Source organism: Syngnathus leptorhynchus, chromosome 8, assembly GCF_054491065.1.
Source record: "Syngnathus leptorhynchus isolate UIUO chromosome 8, UIUO_Slep, whole genome shotgun sequence".
Taxonomy (NCBI): Eukaryota; Metazoa; Chordata; class Actinopteri; order Syngnathiformes; family Syngnathidae; genus Syngnathus; species Syngnathus leptorhynchus.
Window position 1 is genome coordinate 1,727,682 of NC_141202.1, and position 20,732 is coordinate 1,748,413.

At 44.7% G+C, this 20,732-nt stretch overlaps 5 protein-coding genes across 8 annotated transcripts; 4 read left to right on the forward strand and 1 right to left on the reverse strand.

Annotated features, from left to right (window-relative positions):
• The first annotated feature begins 2,662 nt into the window (after positions 1-2,662).
• Positions 2,663-5,052, forward strand: gbp (glycogen synthase kinase binding protein). The gene is made up of 2 exons (XM_085919209.1): positions 2,663-2,844; positions 2,956-5,052. Exon 2 carries the CDS (start codon positions 3,156-3,158, stop codon positions 3,663-3,665), a length of 510 nt encoding a protein of 169 aa, XP_085775335.1. The 5' UTR covers positions 2,663-2,844; positions 2,956-3,155; the 3' UTR covers positions 3,666-5,052.
• Positions 5,053-6,231: 1,179 nt separating this feature from the next.
• Positions 6,232-11,928, forward strand: dpy19l1l (dpy-19-like 1, like (H. sapiens)). Of its 2 annotated transcripts, none has more exons than XM_085918238.1 (22): positions 6,232-6,581; positions 6,798-6,822; positions 7,018-7,105; positions 7,316-7,453; positions 7,579-7,699; positions 8,055-8,148; positions 8,259-8,316; positions 8,389-8,480; positions 8,651-8,750; positions 8,852-8,929; positions 9,025-9,111; positions 9,179-9,238; positions 9,303-9,383; positions 9,447-9,548; positions 9,631-9,702; positions 9,769-9,845; positions 9,956-9,980; positions 10,227-10,355; positions 10,424-10,598; positions 10,677-10,776; positions 10,850-10,975; positions 11,051-11,928. In XM_085918238.1, the coding sequence occupies exons 1-22, from the start codon at positions 6,362-6,364 to the stop codon at positions 11,211-11,213; spliced, it is 2,211 nt and encodes a 736-aa protein (XP_085774364.1). In that variant the 5' UTR covers positions 6,232-6,361; the 3' UTR covers positions 11,214-11,928. The 2 variants fall into 2 exon arrangements, with proteins under 2 accessions (XP_085774364.1, XP_085774365.1); XM_085918239.1 differs by having other exon boundaries at positions 6,233-6,581; positions 10,227-10,346.
• On the reverse strand, positions 11,116-14,332 carry acad9 (acyl-CoA dehydrogenase family, member 9). The gene has a single exon (XM_085918240.1). The coding sequence runs from the start codon at positions 14,097-14,099 to the stop codon at positions 12,210-12,212; it is 1,890 nt and encodes a 629-aa protein (XP_085774366.1). The 5' UTR covers positions 14,100-14,332; the 3' UTR covers positions 11,116-12,209.
• pkdc (protein kinase-like domain containing) lies at positions 11,982-16,041 on the forward strand. 2 transcript variants are annotated; one of them, XM_085918242.1, is made up of 3 exons: positions 11,982-12,060; positions 14,783-15,159; positions 15,277-16,041. In XM_085918242.1, exons 2-3 carry the CDS (start codon positions 14,792-14,794, stop codon positions 15,869-15,871), a joined length of 963 nt encoding a protein of 320 aa, XP_085774368.1. In that variant the 5' UTR covers positions 11,982-12,060; positions 14,783-14,791; the 3' UTR covers positions 15,872-16,041. The 2 variants fall into 2 exon arrangements, with proteins under 2 accessions (XP_085774368.1, XP_085774367.1); XM_085918241.1 differs by lacking the exon at positions 11,982-12,060 and having other exon boundaries at positions 14,457-15,159.
• Positions 16,042-16,251: 210 nt separating this feature from the next.
• Positions 16,252-18,425, forward strand: herpud2 (HERPUD family member 2). Of its 2 annotated transcripts, none has more exons than XM_085918245.1 (6): positions 16,252-16,351; positions 16,805-17,010; positions 17,076-17,180; positions 17,256-17,588; positions 17,742-17,922; positions 18,088-18,425. In XM_085918245.1, the coding sequence occupies exons 2-6, from the start codon at positions 16,943-16,945 to the stop codon at positions 18,244-18,246; spliced, it is 846 nt and encodes a 281-aa protein (XP_085774371.1). In that variant the 5' UTR covers positions 16,252-16,351; positions 16,805-16,942; the 3' UTR covers positions 18,247-18,425. The 2 variants fall into 2 exon arrangements, with proteins under 2 accessions (XP_085774371.1, XP_085774369.1); XM_085918243.1 differs by having other exon boundaries at positions 16,892-17,010.
• The last annotated feature ends 2,307 nt before the right edge of the window (positions 18,426-20,732 follow it).

A 20,732-nucleotide genomic window follows, 5' to 3' on the forward strand; every position in this document is an offset into this window, starting at 1 on the left:
TCAGGTAACAACCAATCATAGCTCAGCTAGCCAGTGTCACATGACCAAAGCCAGGAAACAGGTGAGTGCTTAGTCAGTTGTGGTATGACTTGTATACAACCCACAATGTCATTGAGGAAATCTCCACAAGGTCATCAACATGTTTTGGAGTGTCTCCATTTGCAAGATGGTAAATACTGCCAGCAGGGGTCTCGCATGTCACTATTGAGTCCTATTTGAATTCTGCCCACGTATAAATAAAGAAGTCCCGCTTTGAGAAGTTGCAACCTTGTCTCTGCGTCCCGTTTTAACTTCGACGGCCTCCAACGATTCAGCATGCTCATATATTAATATTTACATTTGTCTTATCACCGTCTTATCCGTTTATACGACCGGGGCGGATGTTGACATGAAAGTATTTTTATTGAGTGCTGAACTTTGTGACTTTATAAGGGCGCTCGAATCATTTTTTTTTTTTTACAATGCAAACAAAGCGGACGAATTGTTCATCAACAATCTCCTTCTATGTTTCACACAGAACGAGGAAGCACATGCCCTCATTCCTCCCTGAAGGCTTTACTTCCTCTTTTAAAAAGAACGTTGCACAGATGACTCATGTCTTTTTTTTTTTTTCGTAACGGGGAGGAGGTGGGGGGAAGGTGTGATGACAACAAACTGGCTTTTCTTCCCCACTTCCGCTACATTCCTCCGCTCGTAGGGCACGTCGCCGTAGCGGATGCTAGTCTCCCTTGTTGATGTGGATGGCGTTTATTTTCCTCACGCTTCCTCTCCTATTGTTTTAATCGGAATGAAAGCAAAGAAATAAAAAACATGATCGTATGTGACAATCAAACTGCAATCACGTGACATCATTTCCTGCGCTTGTTTCGGTTAACCAACTTTGTGACCTACCATTGAGCAAGCGAAGATTTTCTCCTCCCGACACACCTCAAGTCTCAACTAGTCTATTGCCACACACTCGCGAGTTGAGTTGCAACATAATTTATTAGACATCTGCCCCTATAAATGAACACAAGTGTAGTCTGAACACATGGCGAGCGACAAGAGTCTATGTTTGGGCTATAATCCCGCTAACAGATGGACAAGCGACATAGTAGAACAAACAAAACAAAAACATGCTCAATTCTGGGATTTTAGTGGAACCTTTTTAATCTCCCTCTTGAATGTTTTGATGTTGTTGTCAAGTTCCCCTCCGGGTAACAATTTTCTCTTTGTTTTCAGAGAGTCTTTGCGCTAGCTAAAAACAACTCACCTCATGACACATTTAGTACAGAAAAGTCCCATGGTTTGTTTTTGTTATTGTGACGTTATCACATACCGTAGAATTTTGAAAAGGCACCGTGCCCCAAATAGTTGCTGGGTGTGGCATTCATTTAAAACTAAAGGTAGTTGACTTTACTTTTGGATAAACAGACATTGACAAAACTAGACTTTGGCTTGACCTACTGTGGTTTATTATTCCCCAAATCCTTTCGGACAAATATCCTCCACCCTTCGGCATTAACGCGTGACCCGTTTTCAGCTGATCATTTGAGTACCCGCATGAAACTTTGAGAGCAGTCATCAATTGTTTCGTTTTCAAAACAAGGAAAGCCACTTTTTGTTGTCCAGTTGAAAACTTTTGTTCCGCAAACGCTTCCAGTAAAAGTCCAAAAAGTCAATCTGGAGTTCATTTCCTCATTTGTGTGAAAGTCGACTTGTGGTTAAGTGTTTACCAACATTTGAATCGGGCCTCTTTGAGTATAATGTTTGGCTTTGTGCCATTGTTGGCTCTGACTTTTGGTTTCCAACATTTTTTTTTGCTACCACTCCCAAATGCGCCTCCCACTCCCTGACCCGCCATCTCTTCCTTACCACTTGCCTTTGAGCCACACAGGAAGTCTGAGTCGGGCCTCCTCGGATTGGCTCGCCGCGCCACGTGTTGGCAAGCACCGTAGCTCCTTATATGGTGACGAGGGCTCTCATTGACTGGAGCATCAGGTTTAGCCGTGGTGTTTCTCAGAAAGCACAACTGAACACTGTGTACTCTCCTCAGCAACGCACATTGAAACACACTCCTATTGTCAGCATACACATGCCGGCTGCCACGCTGTCAACGCATTGCAACCACGCACTCACTCACAAATACGGGTTCGGGGATATGATTCTTAAAATCAAAAAAAGGATGCATTCATGTGCATGTAAAAGAATGGTTGAGTAGCAACACAAAATTGTTTGCTGTTGTAAAATGTAACAGTATTGCTAGTGTTACAAGCGACAACAAAAAACAGCAAAAGGGTCGAATTTCTGTATTTGTGTTAGTCGCTAATGCAAAAAAACAACAACAACAACCTTAACATCTGCTAGAAAACTGCAGGTTTTATTGTTAACATTTCAACTTCACCTTGCAAGCCAGCAAGTAACGTCATTGCTCATTGTTTTCGTCACTCTCATTTTCCAACATTCACACAACATGCAGACTGTGCTATAAGAATAACCGTCTGGATGCCAATGCTAATGTCATTTGAAGTTCTTCTGCATTTCTGAGTTGTTCAACGGCCGATATTAGCCATGGCACGCTTTGTTACAACCAATGATGCAAATACTATCAAAACGACACCGTTTTCGGGACTACTTGGTTTGTTTATTATGGGACACGAGCGTGTTATTATGGAAAACAGCACAGTGGTTTAACATGATCTTGTGATCCAAAAACAGAATGCTAACGGTTTGCTTTTCTTCCCCGTTCGACCGAAAAACGTGCTTTGTTTGTTTTCCCTTGACAAGCAGTTACGAGTTATGTAACGTCCATTTGGCTGGAAGAGTCCAAACCAGGAGAGCAGTTAGGGGGGTGGGGAACTATCGGTATGTTGGGAAATCATCGGGGCGAACCTGATAAAAGTATTTCATTTGTTTAAAAATGATAATTATTATTTATGAATATGCTCATAAAATGTCTCACTTATTTCTCAATAGGAGTCTGGGGTTTTTTGTTTTGAAACAATCCCAGCGAACCCCTTGGCGGGAGACTTGGTACGTTCCTTTCTAGACGTCATCCATTGTTTACAAATCAACGGTGCTTGTTGGAGGTTGGCGGCGTGGCGAGAGCGAGGACCGAGGAGCGGTGTGTGGAGCGGTTCCACTTTCATTCATCCTCAACAACACCGGCGCTCACCATGCCTTGTCGAAAGGAAAACTACATCTTCTTGGAACAGTCCGTCACCGTCGACTCCAAAGAGGTGGACGCGTTGGTGACGAGAATCGGCGAGGCACTGCAGCTCCACAACAATAGCGGCAACCATGCGAAGAAGGCTGCCTGCTTGCACGGACTCACCACCGGCGTGGGGAGTGTGGTCAACCCGGCGGGGGTCGTCGTCGGCGGCGGTGGAGGCACCATCGCCACGGGCGCGCCGGTTCCGAAACGGCAAGGTTGCTGCATCCGGCTGAGAAACCGCGGCAGCAGCCGGGCGAGCCCTTATCACATCCCCGGCTCGAGCGACCAGGAGTGGGACCAAATTAAACCGTGGAACAAAAAAAGGCTGCACACCGACGAGGACGACCCGCACCGTCTCCTCCAGGAGCTCATCCTGTCTGGCAATCTGATCAAAGAGGCCGTAAAACGGCTGCAGTTCTCCGCGGCGGACTGTGGAGATTTCCCCAAGGCAGCGGACAACGTGCCGTGCTGACGAGACTTCCAACACGGCTCTTCCCACCTTCTCCGTGACTCTCCTTTTTTTTTGACTTTCAAGTTAAAGTCGACGAAAAGTTTGACCTCCTATTTCCACCCCCCCCCCTTTTTTTTTTAATTTGACCTGGAACGTTGGCTCCGTTGCGGTTAGCTTGCCAGTTAGCCGCCCGGCTAATGAGCCGTGTTGTTTATGTTTGAAAATCTCAACTCGAGTGCAGCGGTAAGGGGGGGTCGAAGGGGCTATGAACAATCCGAAATTTGCTCTTTTTCATCGACTTCACCCCATTCTTCTCAGATGAATGAAATTTCACATGGTGGGGCTTTTTTGTGTGTCATTTTAAGAGTAAGATGGACGCCATTTTCAAGACGACTCATAAAAGCCCCCCCCCACACGTAAACACGTTTTTTTGTTTTGTTTTTGTTTTCTCCAACCTTCTCCTTTCATCTGTTGTCGTTTGGGTGCTGGCTTGGTTCACTCCTCACATTCATGAACTCTTATCGTGGAGGAGAGTTAAGATGCTTTCGTGTTTGTGTGTGGCCATTTTGTTTACACTCGGGGAGAGGAGACAGGAAGCAAATGTGTACCTTTCTTGACTTTTCTTTTTTTTTTATTTCTTCACCCTCAGTTTGACTTTCCTCTCGGAGCAGCTACTCTCACCATCCAAAACCTCATCAAAGACACCATCTGTGTTATTTTTTCTAAAGCAGTTTTATCGACACCACGCAGTCGAGTTGTGGTTTAGCGCCACTGCCTTGCAGTTTTGCGGTACAGGGGTTCAAATCCCGGCTTCCGGTTTCCTCCCACATTCCAAGTGACTTGTTCAAATCATTGAAGAGTCTTACAATTGTCTGAGGCTGCCAACCAGTCCAGGATGTTTCCCAGGGATCGGCTCCAGCTCACCCTCGGTCCTTACGAGGAGTATCGGAAGTTGTTGGGGTTTTTTTTTTTTTTCTATACCAAGCAATGTGACAACAAAAAGTCTCTTGTGGTTGGAAGCTTCTAGGTGTCCTCTGAAAGGGGATCCTGGTGGGCAAATATGCAAGATAGTGGGGGGGGGGGGGGGGTGCAGGGAGGCATGTGAAAAGCAAGGCCATTTCCCACAGGGCTTACTATTACATGGGTCTGTTTGTTTGCTTGTAAAAGGGGGAAGTGTGTGGTCGACGGTCACGTGACAACACTTTTGTGGTGCTCTTCACCTTTTGGGAATTCCAATGAGGAGTTCTGTTGGTGTTGTTTTTTTTTTTTTTTTTGTATTTGTGCTCTGCGTCAAGAAAAATGCACAACCGCTTCGTAACGAAGTATCTTGATAATGTTCCTGAGTATTCAGGACTTTTTTTTTTTTTTTTTTGGGGTTGTCTTAATAAACACACTTTTGTTTTTCCAATCTTGTTGTCGTCTTGAATTCCGGGAACGCCTTGTGACTCAAAGCTCCGTTAGTCAGACATGTTCTCCACATGTGCGAGCGTGGACAGCGTGGCTTTGAAGGACACATGTTCATTATGGGCCTATAAATACCCCCCCCCTCTCTCTCTTCTCTCTATGTGGAGCAGCACAGTAGGGTGCAAAAAAGCGAGGGGGAGAAAAACATGTTTTGCTGTCCCCTCCATGTTGTTTACGGCAGCTCCCTCTACCGCTCCTGCTCAGTCACTGAGTGTGTTTCATCATCTTTCCCAGCAGAAGAGGAAAAAGCTCCAATCGCCCCGGGGAGCTCATAAACACCACAAACAAGGCTTTGGGTAAGCTTTATGTACACCCAATTTAGAAATGAAAGTTCAAAGGATAGACCAAAAGCATTTAAACAGATTATTCTATTGTCATTACTGCCGCCATGGACAAAAATAGTATTTATTGCAGAGGAAACATTTTAGACCTGCTCACAAAAGGTGAAAATTGGTCAATTATGAAGGGCGTCCTCAAAACGTTTCCGGTCTCACACACTCTCGCAACACCCGCTGCTATTTTTATACAACAGAAAGATTATTATGGTAATTATAAAGAAATTAAAACCGCAGCAACACGTACAAATCGAGCAAAAGATAGTAGCATATTTTAACACCAAGTGTTCTACCAACTTTGTCTTAGATTTTCAATACTCGATGATGACTTAACTCCTTCAAAAATTCTTTTGTAACCTAACCTGATCTCTTTGAACAATGAATTCTTTCTGTTACCGTGGAAGCTCTCAGCATGTGGGCTTGTGCCGTAATATGGGACGAAAAGAACATCTGAACTTTATTTGGGCTGAATAAGACACATGGTGGCAGTGGTTGTTGCACTGGACTTCTACTTGTGTATTTATTTTAGATATCAATATATTTTTTTAACCATTCAAATTTGGCAGAGCTGTTAATGAATGTAAACTCCTTTTTAATAATGTGCTTATCAGGGACTTTTATTTGTTGGTAGTGAGTAGCGACACATAAATGCAGTTCATTTACATTTTCAATAAAACGACAGGGAGGAAAAAGTACCCACGTATCGATCTCAACACATTGATATCGACCAAACTCACTATCGATATCGATTTGACACTATCGACATTTGAATCGACCCACACCACCACTGTAGTAAGTGAAAGCGTCTGCACAACAGGAGCTCATGAGCAGGCACGCACCGCCGCTCTGTGGCCGCTCAGCTCTCGTTCACCTCCGGCTTCCTTTTCCGTTTGCCTCCCCATCCTCCCGGGGTTCTCTATGGCGGCCAAAAACCGAAAGCAGACAGGCAAAAGCGAAAAGAGTCCCCCGGTCGCTTCTACTGGTGGCAAAAGCGGCGCCAAGCGAGCCGCCGCTGCTGCCGCTGCTGCCGCTGCTGGCGGTAGGGATGCCAAAGCCGCGAATGGGCTATCGGGAATTCGGAACAAGCTGGGGCTAAGTCACACCTCGGCGGCCGGCCTGGGATTCACGCTTTTGCTCGGTAAGATGCGAGGCCCGCCGGGACGCCGAAAACTGCGATGAATATGCGGCTAACAAAGTTGTTATCTCCACCGTATATCAACATCCGGGCTAACGTTAGCTCACCTGTCTGTTAGCTCTGGACCGTTAGCCACCACTCATTGCTAATTCAATTGCAATTAGAATGTGTTTTTTTTTTCTATTTTTTTTCCTAAATTGTATTTCTGTCTGCCCCCAGCTGCTTTGAGCGGATATCTCCACTGGTGAGTTGTAAAATAATAAAACAACAACAACAACAAACATGTGCATTAATGAGCGGTGTTATTAATTTAAATGCTATTATTTGTTTTTCATTTTAAATCTTTGACTTCTCTCACCAATCTGACCTTTCCTGTCTAACGCTTATTAGTATTATTATTATTATTATTATTATTATTATTATTATGCTCCACTTGCAGGTATCATCTCACACAGCTATTTGAGAATGACAGACATTTCTCACACTTATCCAGCTTAGAGAAGGAAATGGCTTTCCGGACCGAAATGGTGATCATTTCCTTATTATTGTGTTTGTGCAATTCATCATACTGAAAGCTTTTTTTGGACACCTTTTGGTGTGAGGGGAAAAAAAGCATGCACATAAAATCATTTTCTTTCTTATATTGAGTGACATTTCACTCTAATCCTTGCTTGAAAGTGGCTCTGAATCTTCCCCTGGCCTTTTAATCAATACACCGTCTTGTTTGTGGATTGCAGGGTTTGTATTATTCGTACTACAAGACCATCATCGACGCACCGTCCTTCCTGCAGGGCCTGCACATGATCATGAACGACCGTCTGACCGAATACCCGCTCGTCATAAACACCCTCAAGAGATTTAATCTTTACCCAGAGGTATTTTTTTTGGCAGGACTTGTGATTTTGAAACTGTTATATAAAACCTGCATCAGCAAAAAAAAAAAAAATCCATACCGGTCAGGCCGACTGACTGTGTGTATTTGTGTGTGTGCACGCCGCAGGTGGTTCTAGCCAGCTGGTACCGGATGTACACGTCCGTCATGGGCTACTTTGGCGTTCCCACCAAGATGTGCTGGTCCATCAACAGAGGAGAAGGCCTTACGCCGGTGGACAGTTGCGAAGGTACTCGCAGTTGCCGTGGAGATCCTATGCCCTCTGCAAATATCTTCTAACACACACACACACACACACGACCTACTGAAAGAAGCAAAGTTATGAGTGAAGTCCTCCGAAACTAAAAAGGGCAAACAAACATTTAGGTCCGCTTATTGATTCGTCAAAGTTTACATAAAGGTGATGCAACAAAGAGTGGATTTGTTCAGATTTGGGAGTGGAGGAAAACAGGTCGGTTCTTGTTTAAAAAAAAAAAAATCTCTTAAATAAGATCAAGTTAATGATTTGTATGAACTGTAATGAAATTCTAGGAACTGCTTTGAAATTGAAAATATGATCCAGGGTGATCAAAATCTATTTTCAGGGTTGGGCGACCCAGCCTACTTCTACGTGACGTGCGTGTTCTTGCTCAACGGACTGATGATGAGCATGTTTTTCTTGTACGGCGCTTACCTCAGGTAATTATCCTAGTTTGGCTGGTTGGTAAAAAAATAAATAAAAAAAACCGATCAAAATGAGGCTTAATAATTGTTGTCACGTCATAAGGTCTGTTTTGTTTCCTCTCCAGCGGCAGCCGACTGGGCGGCATCGTGACCACTGTGTGTTTCTTCTTCAATCACGGCGAGGTGAGTGCCAGCTGATTGAAATGTGACTCTGAATAAAAAAAATCGGCTAACGTTTCCTCTTTTTTGCGTCAGAGCACACGTGTGATGTGGACTCCTCCTCTGAGGGAAAGCTTTGCTTACCCCTTCCTGGTCCTGCAGATGATGCTACTCACATTCATCTTGAGGTAGAGAGTTTTTCACACACAACTGATAAAATTCGGAATGCTCGTTAGTGCCACCCACAGGATGGGAGTGGAACCTTTAGATCGCGTACAATTGTGTACTTAATGAAGTGTCCAGTGGGTGTCTGTTTTATTTTGGGGTTTTTTTTTTCCCTCACACCCCCCACCACCAGAACCCGGAACCCGAGCAGGATGGCCCTGGCCGCTTTGGGAATGGCCACACTGTGCTTCATGCTGCCATGGCAGTTTGCCCAGTTTGTGCTGCTCACTCAGGTCAAGAACAAAACAAGACAGAAAATTCCAAGGAATATCTACACGTGTTTTTAATAGAACTGAATAGATCAAATGAATGAGAATTTTCTTTTTTTTCTCAGGTAGCTTCCCTGTTTGCGTCCTACATCTTGGGTTACCTCAGCGCGGCTAAGATGCAGTCGTTGTTGGTCACTCACATGGTATGCTTGGTCTTATAACAACTCAAATGTATTGAAAAGATGTGGAAGGATTCTGCTCACTGGCGCCCCCTGTATTTTGTTTACTGAAACTGCAGGTTGCACTGGCCTTCTGCTTTGTGTTGATGTTTGGCAACGCCATGCTGCTCACGTCCTTTTACGCCTCCTCGCTGGTCTCAATCTGGGTGAGTGGAGTCACGAGGATGATGTCTAAATTAATGTTCTTAACCAAATCATTTTTTTCTTTCTCAGGTCGTCATTGCGCTGAGGGATCGCTTGACTCGGATCTTCAGAACTGGCTTGGTCTTCTGGGTAGGAAGGATTTATTTTTTTTCTTCTGGATGTAAGAAAAATCTTATGTGTCTGACTTCCACAGGTCATGCAGGCTTTATTTTGGGTGGGCTCCACCGTTCTGCTCAAATTCCTGCTGTCCACCATTCTCGGTGCTTCCGACGATGTGAGTTACGGGTCACTCGCTTTTTTGTTGTTGTTGTGCTTTGACACACTTTTTGCTCTCCAGGCTCACATCAGTGGCCTGATCAAGTCCAAATTTACCAGCTACAAGGATTTCCACACGCTCATGTACACATGCGCTGCAGAGTTTGACTTCATGGAGTGGGAGGTGGGACTTAAATCGCCGCACGTGTGCAAGTCGCTTTTGTAACACCTCTTTGTCTCCCCCCCCCCCCCCCCCCCCTCGCCAGACTCCCACCCGCTACCTGACAACATTGCTGCTGCCCGTCAACTTGTTGCTGGTGGCTTCGATTGCAAAGACGGTAAATAGATTGTTTTTTTTTTCCACGCGCAAACCTAAAATGCACAAAACTTGTTTTCTTTATCAGATTATGCAAGATGTCATCCGCTACCTGAAGGATGGAGGAAAAGCAACTATTGCTCATCAAGATGACACAGTTGTGAGGTCAGATGATGTCACTGTGCACTTAACTATCCATTTCCAATCATGACATTATGCAACAAAAGTCAATAACACAACATGACACACATTTCAGCTTCTCTTTTCTGTTATAGGTGTGACGTTGTCACTAAAGGAGAGGTGAGAACTCTTACATATTCTGCACAAATGTAAAATAAAGGCTCACATATTCACGATCGAACCAAATCTGACAAATGTCTCCTAGCTGAATGCTAACACATAATAGGAAACACCTCAGACTGGCTAACAAAACTAGCATCGGTATTGTGGTCGCCATGAAGCTTTTACAGAACTGATCTTTGAAGATAAGCATGCAGAAAAATCGTTTAGCGATACAAAAAATAAAATGACTTGAAACTCCTGCAGATGGCGTACCACAGTCTGCAGCTTCTGGCCTTCAGCGTGCTGGCCGTCCTCATCATGCGCCTGAAGCTCTTCCTCACGCCGCACATGTGCATCGTGGCCTCGCTGATCTGCTCCCGGCAGGTTGTAATGGTAACCACGTCGCCGTTGCCGTTTGCCTCCTAACCTCACCGATGCTCTTTTTCCCGTGTTCTCCTCAGTTACTGGGCTGGATGGCGGACAGGACCAAACAACAGGTGGCCGTGTTTGTCGTGCTGGCGCTCATGTCGGTGAAGGGCGTGGCCAACCTGCAGGCCCAGTGGGGCATCATCGGGGAGTTCAGCAACATGCCTCAGGAGGAGCTGCTGGACTGGATACAGGACAACACCTTCCCTGGTGAGGTGTAAATTCACGACCCCTCCCCCATGGTTCCGCCTGACTTTTTTTTTTTCATGACTCTGTCATGTGACACAGATGCTGTGTTTGCGGGTGCAATGCCCACAATGGCCAGCGTGAAACTGTCCACGGGTCGGCCCATCGTCAACCACCCCCACTACGAAGACGCCGGTTTGAGGTCAGCGCGGGGTCACACGACCGCCGTGACGGGACCGCGACGATCGCATAAAGCCGTATGTCGTGTTCCTCAGGGAGAGAACCAAGTTGGTGTACTCCATGTATAGCCGCATGTCCGCAGAGACCGTCAAGAGCAATTTGAACAAGCTAGGAGTCGACTTTTTTGTTCTGGAAGATTCTTGGTGCACCAGGAGAACCAGGTAGGAGACGTCGTTTGCAAAGAAGGGACATATAATAAAAGAAGTACAATCAAATGTTCTTTTTTTTTTGCAAAGACCCGGCTGCAGCATGCCGGAGATCTGGGATGTGGAAGACCCTGAGAACGTGGGTAAAATTCCTCTGTGCACTCACATGTCCAAGAACTCACGGCCACACTTCACCACCGTCTTTGCCAATCATATCTACAAAGTTCTCAAAGTGCCCAAAGATGCCAGATAACAGCACTCTGGTCATCTGCTTTTAGACTTGACTCAGAATCCTCAAATCTCTTGGTTTTTTTTTTCGGTGCAGCGGTGGAAGCAATCTATGTTACAGAACTTTTCAAGTATTTCAATAGGTGCAATCTGTGCATTGTTTTGCCACTTCCTCATTGTTTGACACAAAACTCAGCAAATATTGCTGAAAATTTATTTGGCATATCTGAGCCGCCCCTCGCATTGGTTTTGCCCATCTTGTTTCACTCACACAATTCCAGTGAAACAAGATATCGTCATCAACTAGTTTCGGTTCCGCCACGGATATTACCTCGGAATCTATGCGAAAGGGGGCTCCCAAACATGCAAAGATGTTGCCTTCATAATTCATATATCATTTATTTGCCAAATATCTTTTCAGAAAGCTGCACTTTGTTCAATTGTTGTTTTTTGTTTTTTTAACCTGTCCACACTGCCAAACTACCCGTAGTGGTTCATCACGCCCTAACAGTAGCAGCGTGTCGAAATAAGGTTGCAAAAAGTTGCAGAAGTTAAATAGGAAGCCTTTATGTGCCAAAGGGAGCCTCCGCGTGAACAAAAAAAATAGGTACAGAGCTTTTTTTTTTTTCCTAGGAATGTTTTTAATGGTTTCTAAAGTATTACGGTTCCTCTCTCTGTCTATGCGTGTTGCACATGTTTTATAGTCGTTTTGTATTAAAATAAATGGTACAATTGATGTATTTTTTCTCCCCCTCTCTTTGATTGTATTCATAATTTTACACTCTTGCCGTAGATTGTAAATTGTCACACGTTCCAGGCGACTCCAGGCTCAAGTTTCCGTATTTTTTCCACCAGAAACGGAAAAGTTGACCGTAAGTATCAAACATGTCTTTTTTTTTTTTAATCTATCTATCACAATAGCAGAGTCCATAGTTAAGCACTTTTATTTTATTGACGATGCAAAGCTTTCCCGTGAAAGGCACTCGTACATAAAACCCAAACCAAAAAACTATTCGAGAACTCAATATGTCCTCACAAGAGGATGAGAGCAGATATACGCTCTATTCTCCAAAACGTCCTTGGCGATCTTCTTCAAGTTGGCGTCATTGTTCTCGGGAGAGTTCTTTTGCAACTGGGTCATCAAATAATTATTCTTGAAGTAAGCCTCAGCGCAGAAGGTGTTTGTGAGCAACACCTCGTGGTCATGATTCCGAAGACCCTGGCTGATGGAACGGCTACTTCTGGACAGGACGGCCGTCATGGCGTAGAGATGAATAAGCACATCTGCTACTTTCTTCAAAATGAGCTGTTCATCCACGATGGTCTTTCCGTATCTATACAACAGGCTCTCCACGGTTGATCCGAAAAGATAAACGTTTTCTTCAAACTTTTGCGCACTTTCAGCTAAGCTGGGATGAATCACTCCGTTCTTCCCCGCAAGGACCCCCGCTGGTACGCTTCCGTACGAGCTCCTCAATTTTTTCCCAATCATCCCCAAAGCCAGACCGATATTTCCTTTCTTCATCTCCTTTATTTTTCCCGTGAGGATTTTACCGGCATATTGCATACCGGTGAGAGCGATGTACATTCTCAGAATTTCATTGGTACCTTCGAAAATGGGAAGGATACGACAATCCCTGAGGTAACGCTCGTATGGGTAGTTTTTGGTGTATCCTAGACCTCCCAGGACCTGAAGAGCTTCGCTGACGCAAATCCAACCTCCCTCTGAGCTGAACACCTTGACCACAGCAGCTTCCAAAGAACAATCAGGTAGCCCAGGTCTGTCCATCATTCCTGATGTCAGGTATGCCATGCTCTCCATCACAAAGACATTCAAGGCCATGATTGCAAACTTCTCCTGGATCATCCCAAACTCACTCAAGCGTTTGTTAAACTGCTTCCGTGTCGCGGCGTATTCCGAGGTCAATTCAATCATTTTTTTAATCATTCCAGCTGAAGAACTTCCCATGCTGAATCTTCCAGAGTTGAGTATATTCATAGCGATCTTGAATCCATCCCCTAATTCTCCAATAACATTTTCCAGCGGTACTGGAACATTATCAAAGGACACTTCACAAGTATTGGAGCCCCTGATACCAAGTTTATCTTCAGGTTTTCCGCTCGTGATGCCTCCGAAAGCTCTCTCGACAATAAAGGCGGAAATCTTGTCTTTCTTCGTGCCATCATCTACGACCACCTCGGTCCGTGCAAACACAGTCATGATGTCAGCCATTCCGCCGTTTGAAATCCAAATCTTGGATCCATTGAGAAGGTAATGTTTTCCATCTTCTGACAATGTTGCCCGTGTCTGAATGGAAGCTGCGTCACTTCCACTTCCAGGCTCAGTCAAACAAAAAGCTGCAATGTGTTCCCCTGAGGCTAATTTCGGCAGATATTTCTTCTTCTGGCTATCATTCCCCGCTATAAGTATACCCTTCAATCCAATTGCTTGATGAGCAGCTAGTGTGACTGCAATGGAAGCATCCAATGATGTAATTTCTGCTAGTCGTGCATACATGGTATTGGATAATCCAAGACCTCCATATTGCTCAGGAATCTGGAGTCCAAACAGTCCAAGTTCTTTCAAGCCATTCAACGTTTCCGGGGGGATTCTGGCTTCTCGGTCAATCTTTGCAGAGTCAACTTCCTCATTGAAGAATTTTTCGACAGGATCCACCAGCTGGTTAATCTCCTCCAATTCTTCTATTCCAATTTCTGGAAAGGGAAATGCTTCAGCCTGATTGACTTGACCGAGGAACAAGTCTTTAGCATACGCGAGGTTCCTTGAATAAGTTTTAATTGACCTTTGCGGTGGGAAAGAGAAGACGTATTTCGGCCTTATACTGCGCAGCAGATGCTTTCGAATGTGAAAACAGTTGGAGAGGACGAGCATTCTACTGATGGTCATCATTTTGGTGAGCGTACAGAAGCGCCGAATACTGCTAATGGCGATAGCTGGGGGAAAAAAAAAAACAAGGTCAGTGGATAGCGTTCGTGGTCCCGTCTCATTTCTTTCAACACTCTACATGCGTACTCCTTGCTAGTCTGTTAGCACTTCCTACCAGAAACGTAAAGGTTAGTTGGGAAATGTTGTTCAAGCATTTCGGTATAGTGCTTAAAACGCAATGTCGGGCCCCACGCTGCCGTGCGGTCCGCCATGACGTGTACACTTTGTAGGATGCACGTAGTGTTTGAGGTCACAGGGCATAAGTGTGCATGCAGAATTGGGATGTACTGAAACGTCATCGGCCTGCGCCACGGTGTTGGTCGCGTCATCAAACATGGCGGCATCGATTGTTGATATGACAAAATTATATAAAATTTTTAATAAAGTAGTAAAGTACAAACTCGGCCTTGCCATTTGATGGCAGCCATGACTCCCGTATTACACTTTTTGCGGCTGCTGCACGGTGTATTGCGCATGCGCAGAGTATGACAACCACACTAAAACAAGGGTCGTGCGAGTTTTTGGACAGGACTCCAAAAGTCCATAACGCAGACTTTCATTTTATCGGGGAGGGAAACGTTGAATTGTGTTTTCTACGTCGACTAACTTCCGCTTTTGTTTGAATTCCTTGTTCTGATTGTCAACAGTGACTGTAAATGAAGCCTGAGCACCAGGACACAGTTCTGCAGGCATGCGGCGCTGCCTCGCTGCAGGTCGGCGCCAAGATCCAGACACTGTGGAGCGGCTACGGCGAGATCATCCGCTTGCATCTGGAGGGCTGCGAGCGGCCATCAGTGGTCGTTAAGCACGTCAAGTTCCCTCCCAACGGGGGCGAACACGCCACCGCCGCCCATCGATCCCATATGAGGAAGGTGAGGTCTTACGAGGTGGAGACTCACTGGTACCAGAACTACGCCACCAATTCCAAGTGTCGGATACCCGCCTGTTTCACCGTTAGTTCCCATGAAGACGAGATTCTCATTGTACTGGAAGATCTGGATGTGGCTGGTTATGATCAAAGAAGGTAGAAGTTGAATCGCTTGTATTTTCCTTCCACAAATGTGCAGTATTAATGAGCTTTTGCACCACATTGCAGTATTTTGCTGCAAAAAAAACAAAACACCTTTTGTTGTCCTCACAGAACCAACGTAAACGATCATGAGATGAAGGCATGTCTCAGCTGGTTAGCCCACTTCCACGCTCACTTCCTGGGCGTAGCTCCGCAGGGCCTGTGGCCGGTGGGAACCTACTGGCACCTGGAGACACGCCCGGATGAGCTTGAAGCCATGGATGATGCCAGGTTGAAGGCAGCGGCTGGCGCTGTGGATGAGGCGCTCAACAGCTGCCGCTTCCTTACCATCGTGCATGGGGATGCCAAGCTGGCCAATTTCTGCTTCTCCTCCGACGGACGGGATGTGGCGGCCGTGGACTTTCAGTATGTGGGCGGCGGCTGTGGGATGAAAGATGTGGCTTACTTCCTGGGCAGCTGTCTCAAAGAAAGGCAGTGTGTGAAGAAGGCGCCGGGCCTCCTGGATTATTACTTTTCTGAGTTGAAGTGTGCGTTGAGCAGCACCCAGCTGGACTTTGTGGCATTGGAGAAAGAGTGGCGGGAGATGTTTGCCTTTGCGTGGACCGATTTCCAACGCTTCCTGCTGGGGTGGATGCCAGGACATTGGAAGATTGACCGCCACAACAAGAAGCTGACTGAAGAGGTTCTGAGCAAGCTCAAGCTTTGAACACAACAAAAGCTTCGGGTTGAACTTTTTTTGTTTGATATGTCGCACGAAAAGATGATACAAAATAAAAATGCGAGTGCAGGGATGCAATGTCGTATTAAAAAAAGTCTGATGCAGTTTCCACGTAACATTTTCGAAAATTTTCTCAAATAAATAAGGCTTTAAATTTCCTTATTTCCATTTTTTAGAGGTAAAAAGTTTGACAATTGTCAAACGATTGTAGTAATAAATACCACATAAATAGTATTCTTTCAATTGATTCCAGATATGTTCACCAAAGGTTGCTCTTTCGTAAAAATATTAAATTATTAATATTTTAAAAAACGCACTATTTTGATGTACAAATGTCGCGCAGATATGACGTCACCGGGACGCAGATTTGTGACGACATATTGACTTTCACAATGGCGTCATCGACAACAAGCACTGAGTAAACAACATAGAGGACGGCGGCACTTCTCTATAGAAACATTTCAACAGGTAAATAAGGAGGTCCTGTCACCACGAAACGTTTCCTTTTTTATTTAAATCGCGCTGTCAAAGCCCCGGTAAGAAAGCGGGGGGCAAGCTATTTTGCTAGCCAATGAGCTAAAGAGAGCTAGCTGTGATGTCAGCCGAGCTAATCACTTCTGAACGATATGGATGTCTAAATTTGTCCCGTTAGGTTATCGCTACCCAGTTACACACGTACGACACTTAAAATAGTAAAAAAAACAAAACTCGTGACGCCATAAAGTCAGCGCAGCGTTTACTAAAAGTATAGCATCGATCTATGGACAATATCTAGAACATCTATTTAATAATAGGCGGCGTCAATATTTGTCTCCACATCAATATGTTTGGTCCGGAAATTAATCAAACTCTTTAGTCATTGTGTCCACTGAGTGCATATGAGTGGTTTCAAAGTCTACTTCTCACTTGATATCTTAAAAGACAGAACAAAGAAGCACCAACACCAACAAAATCATGCAGAAGTGCAAGCGTCTCCCAGTGAGGTGTTAAAGGAAGCTTCCTCCACAGGTGGTCGTCGAATCCCTTCTCTGACCTTTGTTGGCTCTACGATAATGAGTCATGGATGTCCGGCGTCGAGGTGACACCGTCAGTTCGAACCCTGAAAACCTGGCTGGCGTCTCCCGATCGTAAGTGACCTCATATTTTATTCTTCACAAGCGTGCTTCTTTTTTCTGATGGTTATCATTATCAGGTCTCATGGAGGAACTCGATTGCCTTCGCGAGGTGGCCAGATGTTGGCGCCCATGCAGATGCTGTGGTGGCAACAGATGTACGCGCGGCATTACTACATGCAGTAGTGAGTATAAAATGTCTCACTCTGATTGTCTCATTTATGAAACATGTTAAAACAGCGGTCTTTTTTTCTTTGCAGTCAGGCAGCGGTGGCGGCATCCCAGCCTCCCAGCTTTGCCACCGCACAGCTGCCGCCTCCTCAGCCCAACGAAGCCGCGCAGCCCCCCGTCCCGGCCGCCGACCCCCTGCCAGAGAACCTGCCGCTGCCTCCCGCGGCCGACGCCAACATCCAGATGAACGTACAAGGCGCGGGCGGCGGCGGGGGCATGCTAAACGAAGACCAGCTCAACGGGGATTGGCTAGACTGGCCTTTCGCGCTCTTCCGCGTCTGCGTCCTGCTCAGCTTCGTCTACTTCAACTGCTCCTTCGGTCGCTTCATGGTGGTGGTGGGAGCTATGATGCTCGTCTACCTGTGAGTCACTGGGAAGGGTTAAGGAATTTTGTCAATTAGTCGATTGTGCAATGTTGGAAATAGATCCAGATGCACAATTGTTTCTATAAAAGACACTTAAAATTTTGTCAATGCTTCCTCAAGCACAAGTTAGATGGTACTTTTTGCTTTTAGGCACCAGGTGGGCTGGTTTCCCTTCAGGACGGTGGAGCAGCAGCAGCAAGACCGGCAGCAGCAGCAAGACCGGCAGCAGCAGCAAGACCAGCAGCAGCAGCAAGACCCACCAAACTTTCAGGATCCCGACCAAGCCCAAGCTTGGGAGGAAGCTGAGCTGCAACAAGGCCTGCACGAATTGGTATGTTTTGACTTGAATTCAATTCTAGATTTGCGCTTTCTCAACTTTCAAGTTTAGTTCGAGAAGCTAAAACTCTTGCGAATTACAAACCGGCCACACAGAAGCGGAAAGGGCAAATACTACACGCGACCTGAGGGGTTAAACAGGGTGTGTGTGCATCTTCAGGAGCGGGTGATGGACGACGGCACGGAAGAAGCCCAGCAGGAGGAGCCCGGCTTGCTCACCGTGGCGTGGTCCTTTGTCCGAATCTTCTTCACCTCACTTATTCCCGATGGGTGGCCCCAAAGGCCGCCTGCCTTACCCCCAGTGCTCCATCCTCGTTAGTCCTTAACTGACCTCAACTAGCCTGTAAATTAGTTCAACATTTCACAAGGCCTTAAGCACTATTTGAAAATATATCACTCAAGCTGTGAATGGATTCCCTAAACCCATCTGTTTTATTTGATTTGATTGTTAGTCATGGCTATATGTATTCTTTTTGAGGAATTAAAAGCTGTGTGTATAAATGGTTTTTCTTCTTCTTGTAAGTCATTTGCTGTCCTGCAGGTGGCAGCATTTGCAAACGTTAAAGGCAAAGAGCACAGGAAGAACTTCAGCGCATCGGAGATTGGCCAGTGAGTATTGAAATTATATTTGTATTTCAGTAAAAGTATAAAAGAGCAAGAGAATTTATGCAAACTTTGTAATATTGTGTAACGCATATTACAAAACATGTGCCAGCTACCTCAACCTTAAAAACCAAAATAATCAACATTTAAGCTATTTATATATGACAGCAAGAAAATCACAACTATTGAAGAATAAATACCGCCTCAATGTATATACGTAGATGTGCAAGTGAGTGAACAGCAGCATTAAATGTCCAATTGGACATCTTTCAATAAATAGTCTATAAATATAAAAAGCAGCAAGAATAGGCAACGCCATTAAACGACATGACGCCATGCACTTCGGACGAGTCCTCTGAAAGGTCCTAATGCAATCAGTATCGATTTTTGTGTAGCGGGCTCAATTAATTATGCATGACATGGGCTTGACGGATGTTTGATTGGGTTACGTCCCGTCCCCGCCGCGAGCCGTCGATCCAATCGGGTTAGGATCGTAAGCACCCCTCCCGTGCCCTCTGCCTCCCGTCGCTCCTTATCTGAGCCGAGCTTTCTTTTAAGAGTGTTTGGACGCTTGTAGGACGTTTCATCATCCTAATAACTTGTTGTTATGCAGCCTGTTTCCCTCCTATCAAACCTTGTCTGCAGAGGGCATACTCACTTCATTACACTAGTTGTGTGTGTGTGTGTGTGTGTGTGTGTGTGTGTGTGTGTGTGTGTGTGTGTGTGTGTGTGTGTGTGTGTGTGTGTGTGTGTGTGTGTGTGTGTGTGTGTGTGTGTCAGTTTGTAGAGTTTGTACGAGGCACACGCACACAAATAGGATTTCGTCTACTGATTGCATAGCGAAAGGTGGCTAATAGCTTCAATAGACCCACTGAACACTATATTAAATAATCATTTTAAGAAATTGGTAATATTGGTCATGTATATATATATTGTTGTGTTTGCAGTTTGCAATGTACATGACTAGTATAATAAATAAATTCATAAATTCTGACTCAGCGAATGAAATGTGAAACGGGTGTGCATGTTTGTGAAAATCAGTTTATAAATGGAAATATTGCAAAGCTTTTTACGCTAAATGTGTTACGCTGACGTTCCGTTTAAATTCCACGTCCACTTCCTGTCTAGTTGACGTTTCATCACAAAAACGTCACTCGTCCTTGAAGCACTTTGGTGGCGTCTTGGCTTTCCGAAGCACTTTGCCGCTAAATGCCCGCAGACACGCCATCCATCACCCGGCCTGCTCTTAACCTATTAGCATATTGTTAGCAAGATGGCCGCCGCATGCCTGTGCTTCAGGGCTGACCTGTTAGCTCGTCGCGTAGCGTCCGCTAAAAGCCAGAGTAGTGGAAAATGAGCCAAAATGCTAAATTGATGGCAAAAGTACCTACACTCTGCACTTTAGTACAAAGTTAAAAAAAAAGTACAAACTGAAAAGTTAAAAATAATTAAAACAATTTTTTTTACAATATTTGTCTAAGTCGGCATATTTTGCTGGTCCTGCAATTTAGGGTACTCTTCTTGCTTAACATGTTTATTTTATGTATTTCTTTATTGGCATCTAATTTAATGTTGCTATTTTTATTTTTCTGTGTAGATTAGAATTTTTCTCCCTTCCCTACTTTAATTATTTTAATATAATTTATTTTCCTCATGGAGCTGCACTAAATGACCTGTATTGATGGTTTTTTTTTTAAATGCGTATGCACCTATTATACCAATCCACCACCAGAGTGCGCTGTCTGAATAAATCTCATCCTACGATTGCAATGGTTCATAATACAGAACCGTCATAATCCTCTAAAATTAATGTCATTTTATACATTTATTGGGTTTATTTCATGCGTTGTTTAAATGTAAAGAACAAAAAATGAGTCAGCCTTTGGGTGGTGATATATATTTCTCAAGTTTGACAAATCACTTTTTTCCAAGGTGATACATTAGACATTTTCAGACAACAAAATAAATATATTGCACTTAAAAAAACAGTCAACAAAACGCAAGATTGTTTGGTGCTCAGATGACAACAAAGAAACCAGTGTGTCATTTGTACATTTTACATTCATGGAAACCAAATAAATATGCAGGGTTTTTTTTTTTTTTTTAATGTACACATTCAACCTCGGCATTACCGCATGTTTGAGATGTAAGAAAAAAATGTTAATGTGAATTGAAGGAAGACGTCCTTGAAACGAGAGTTGG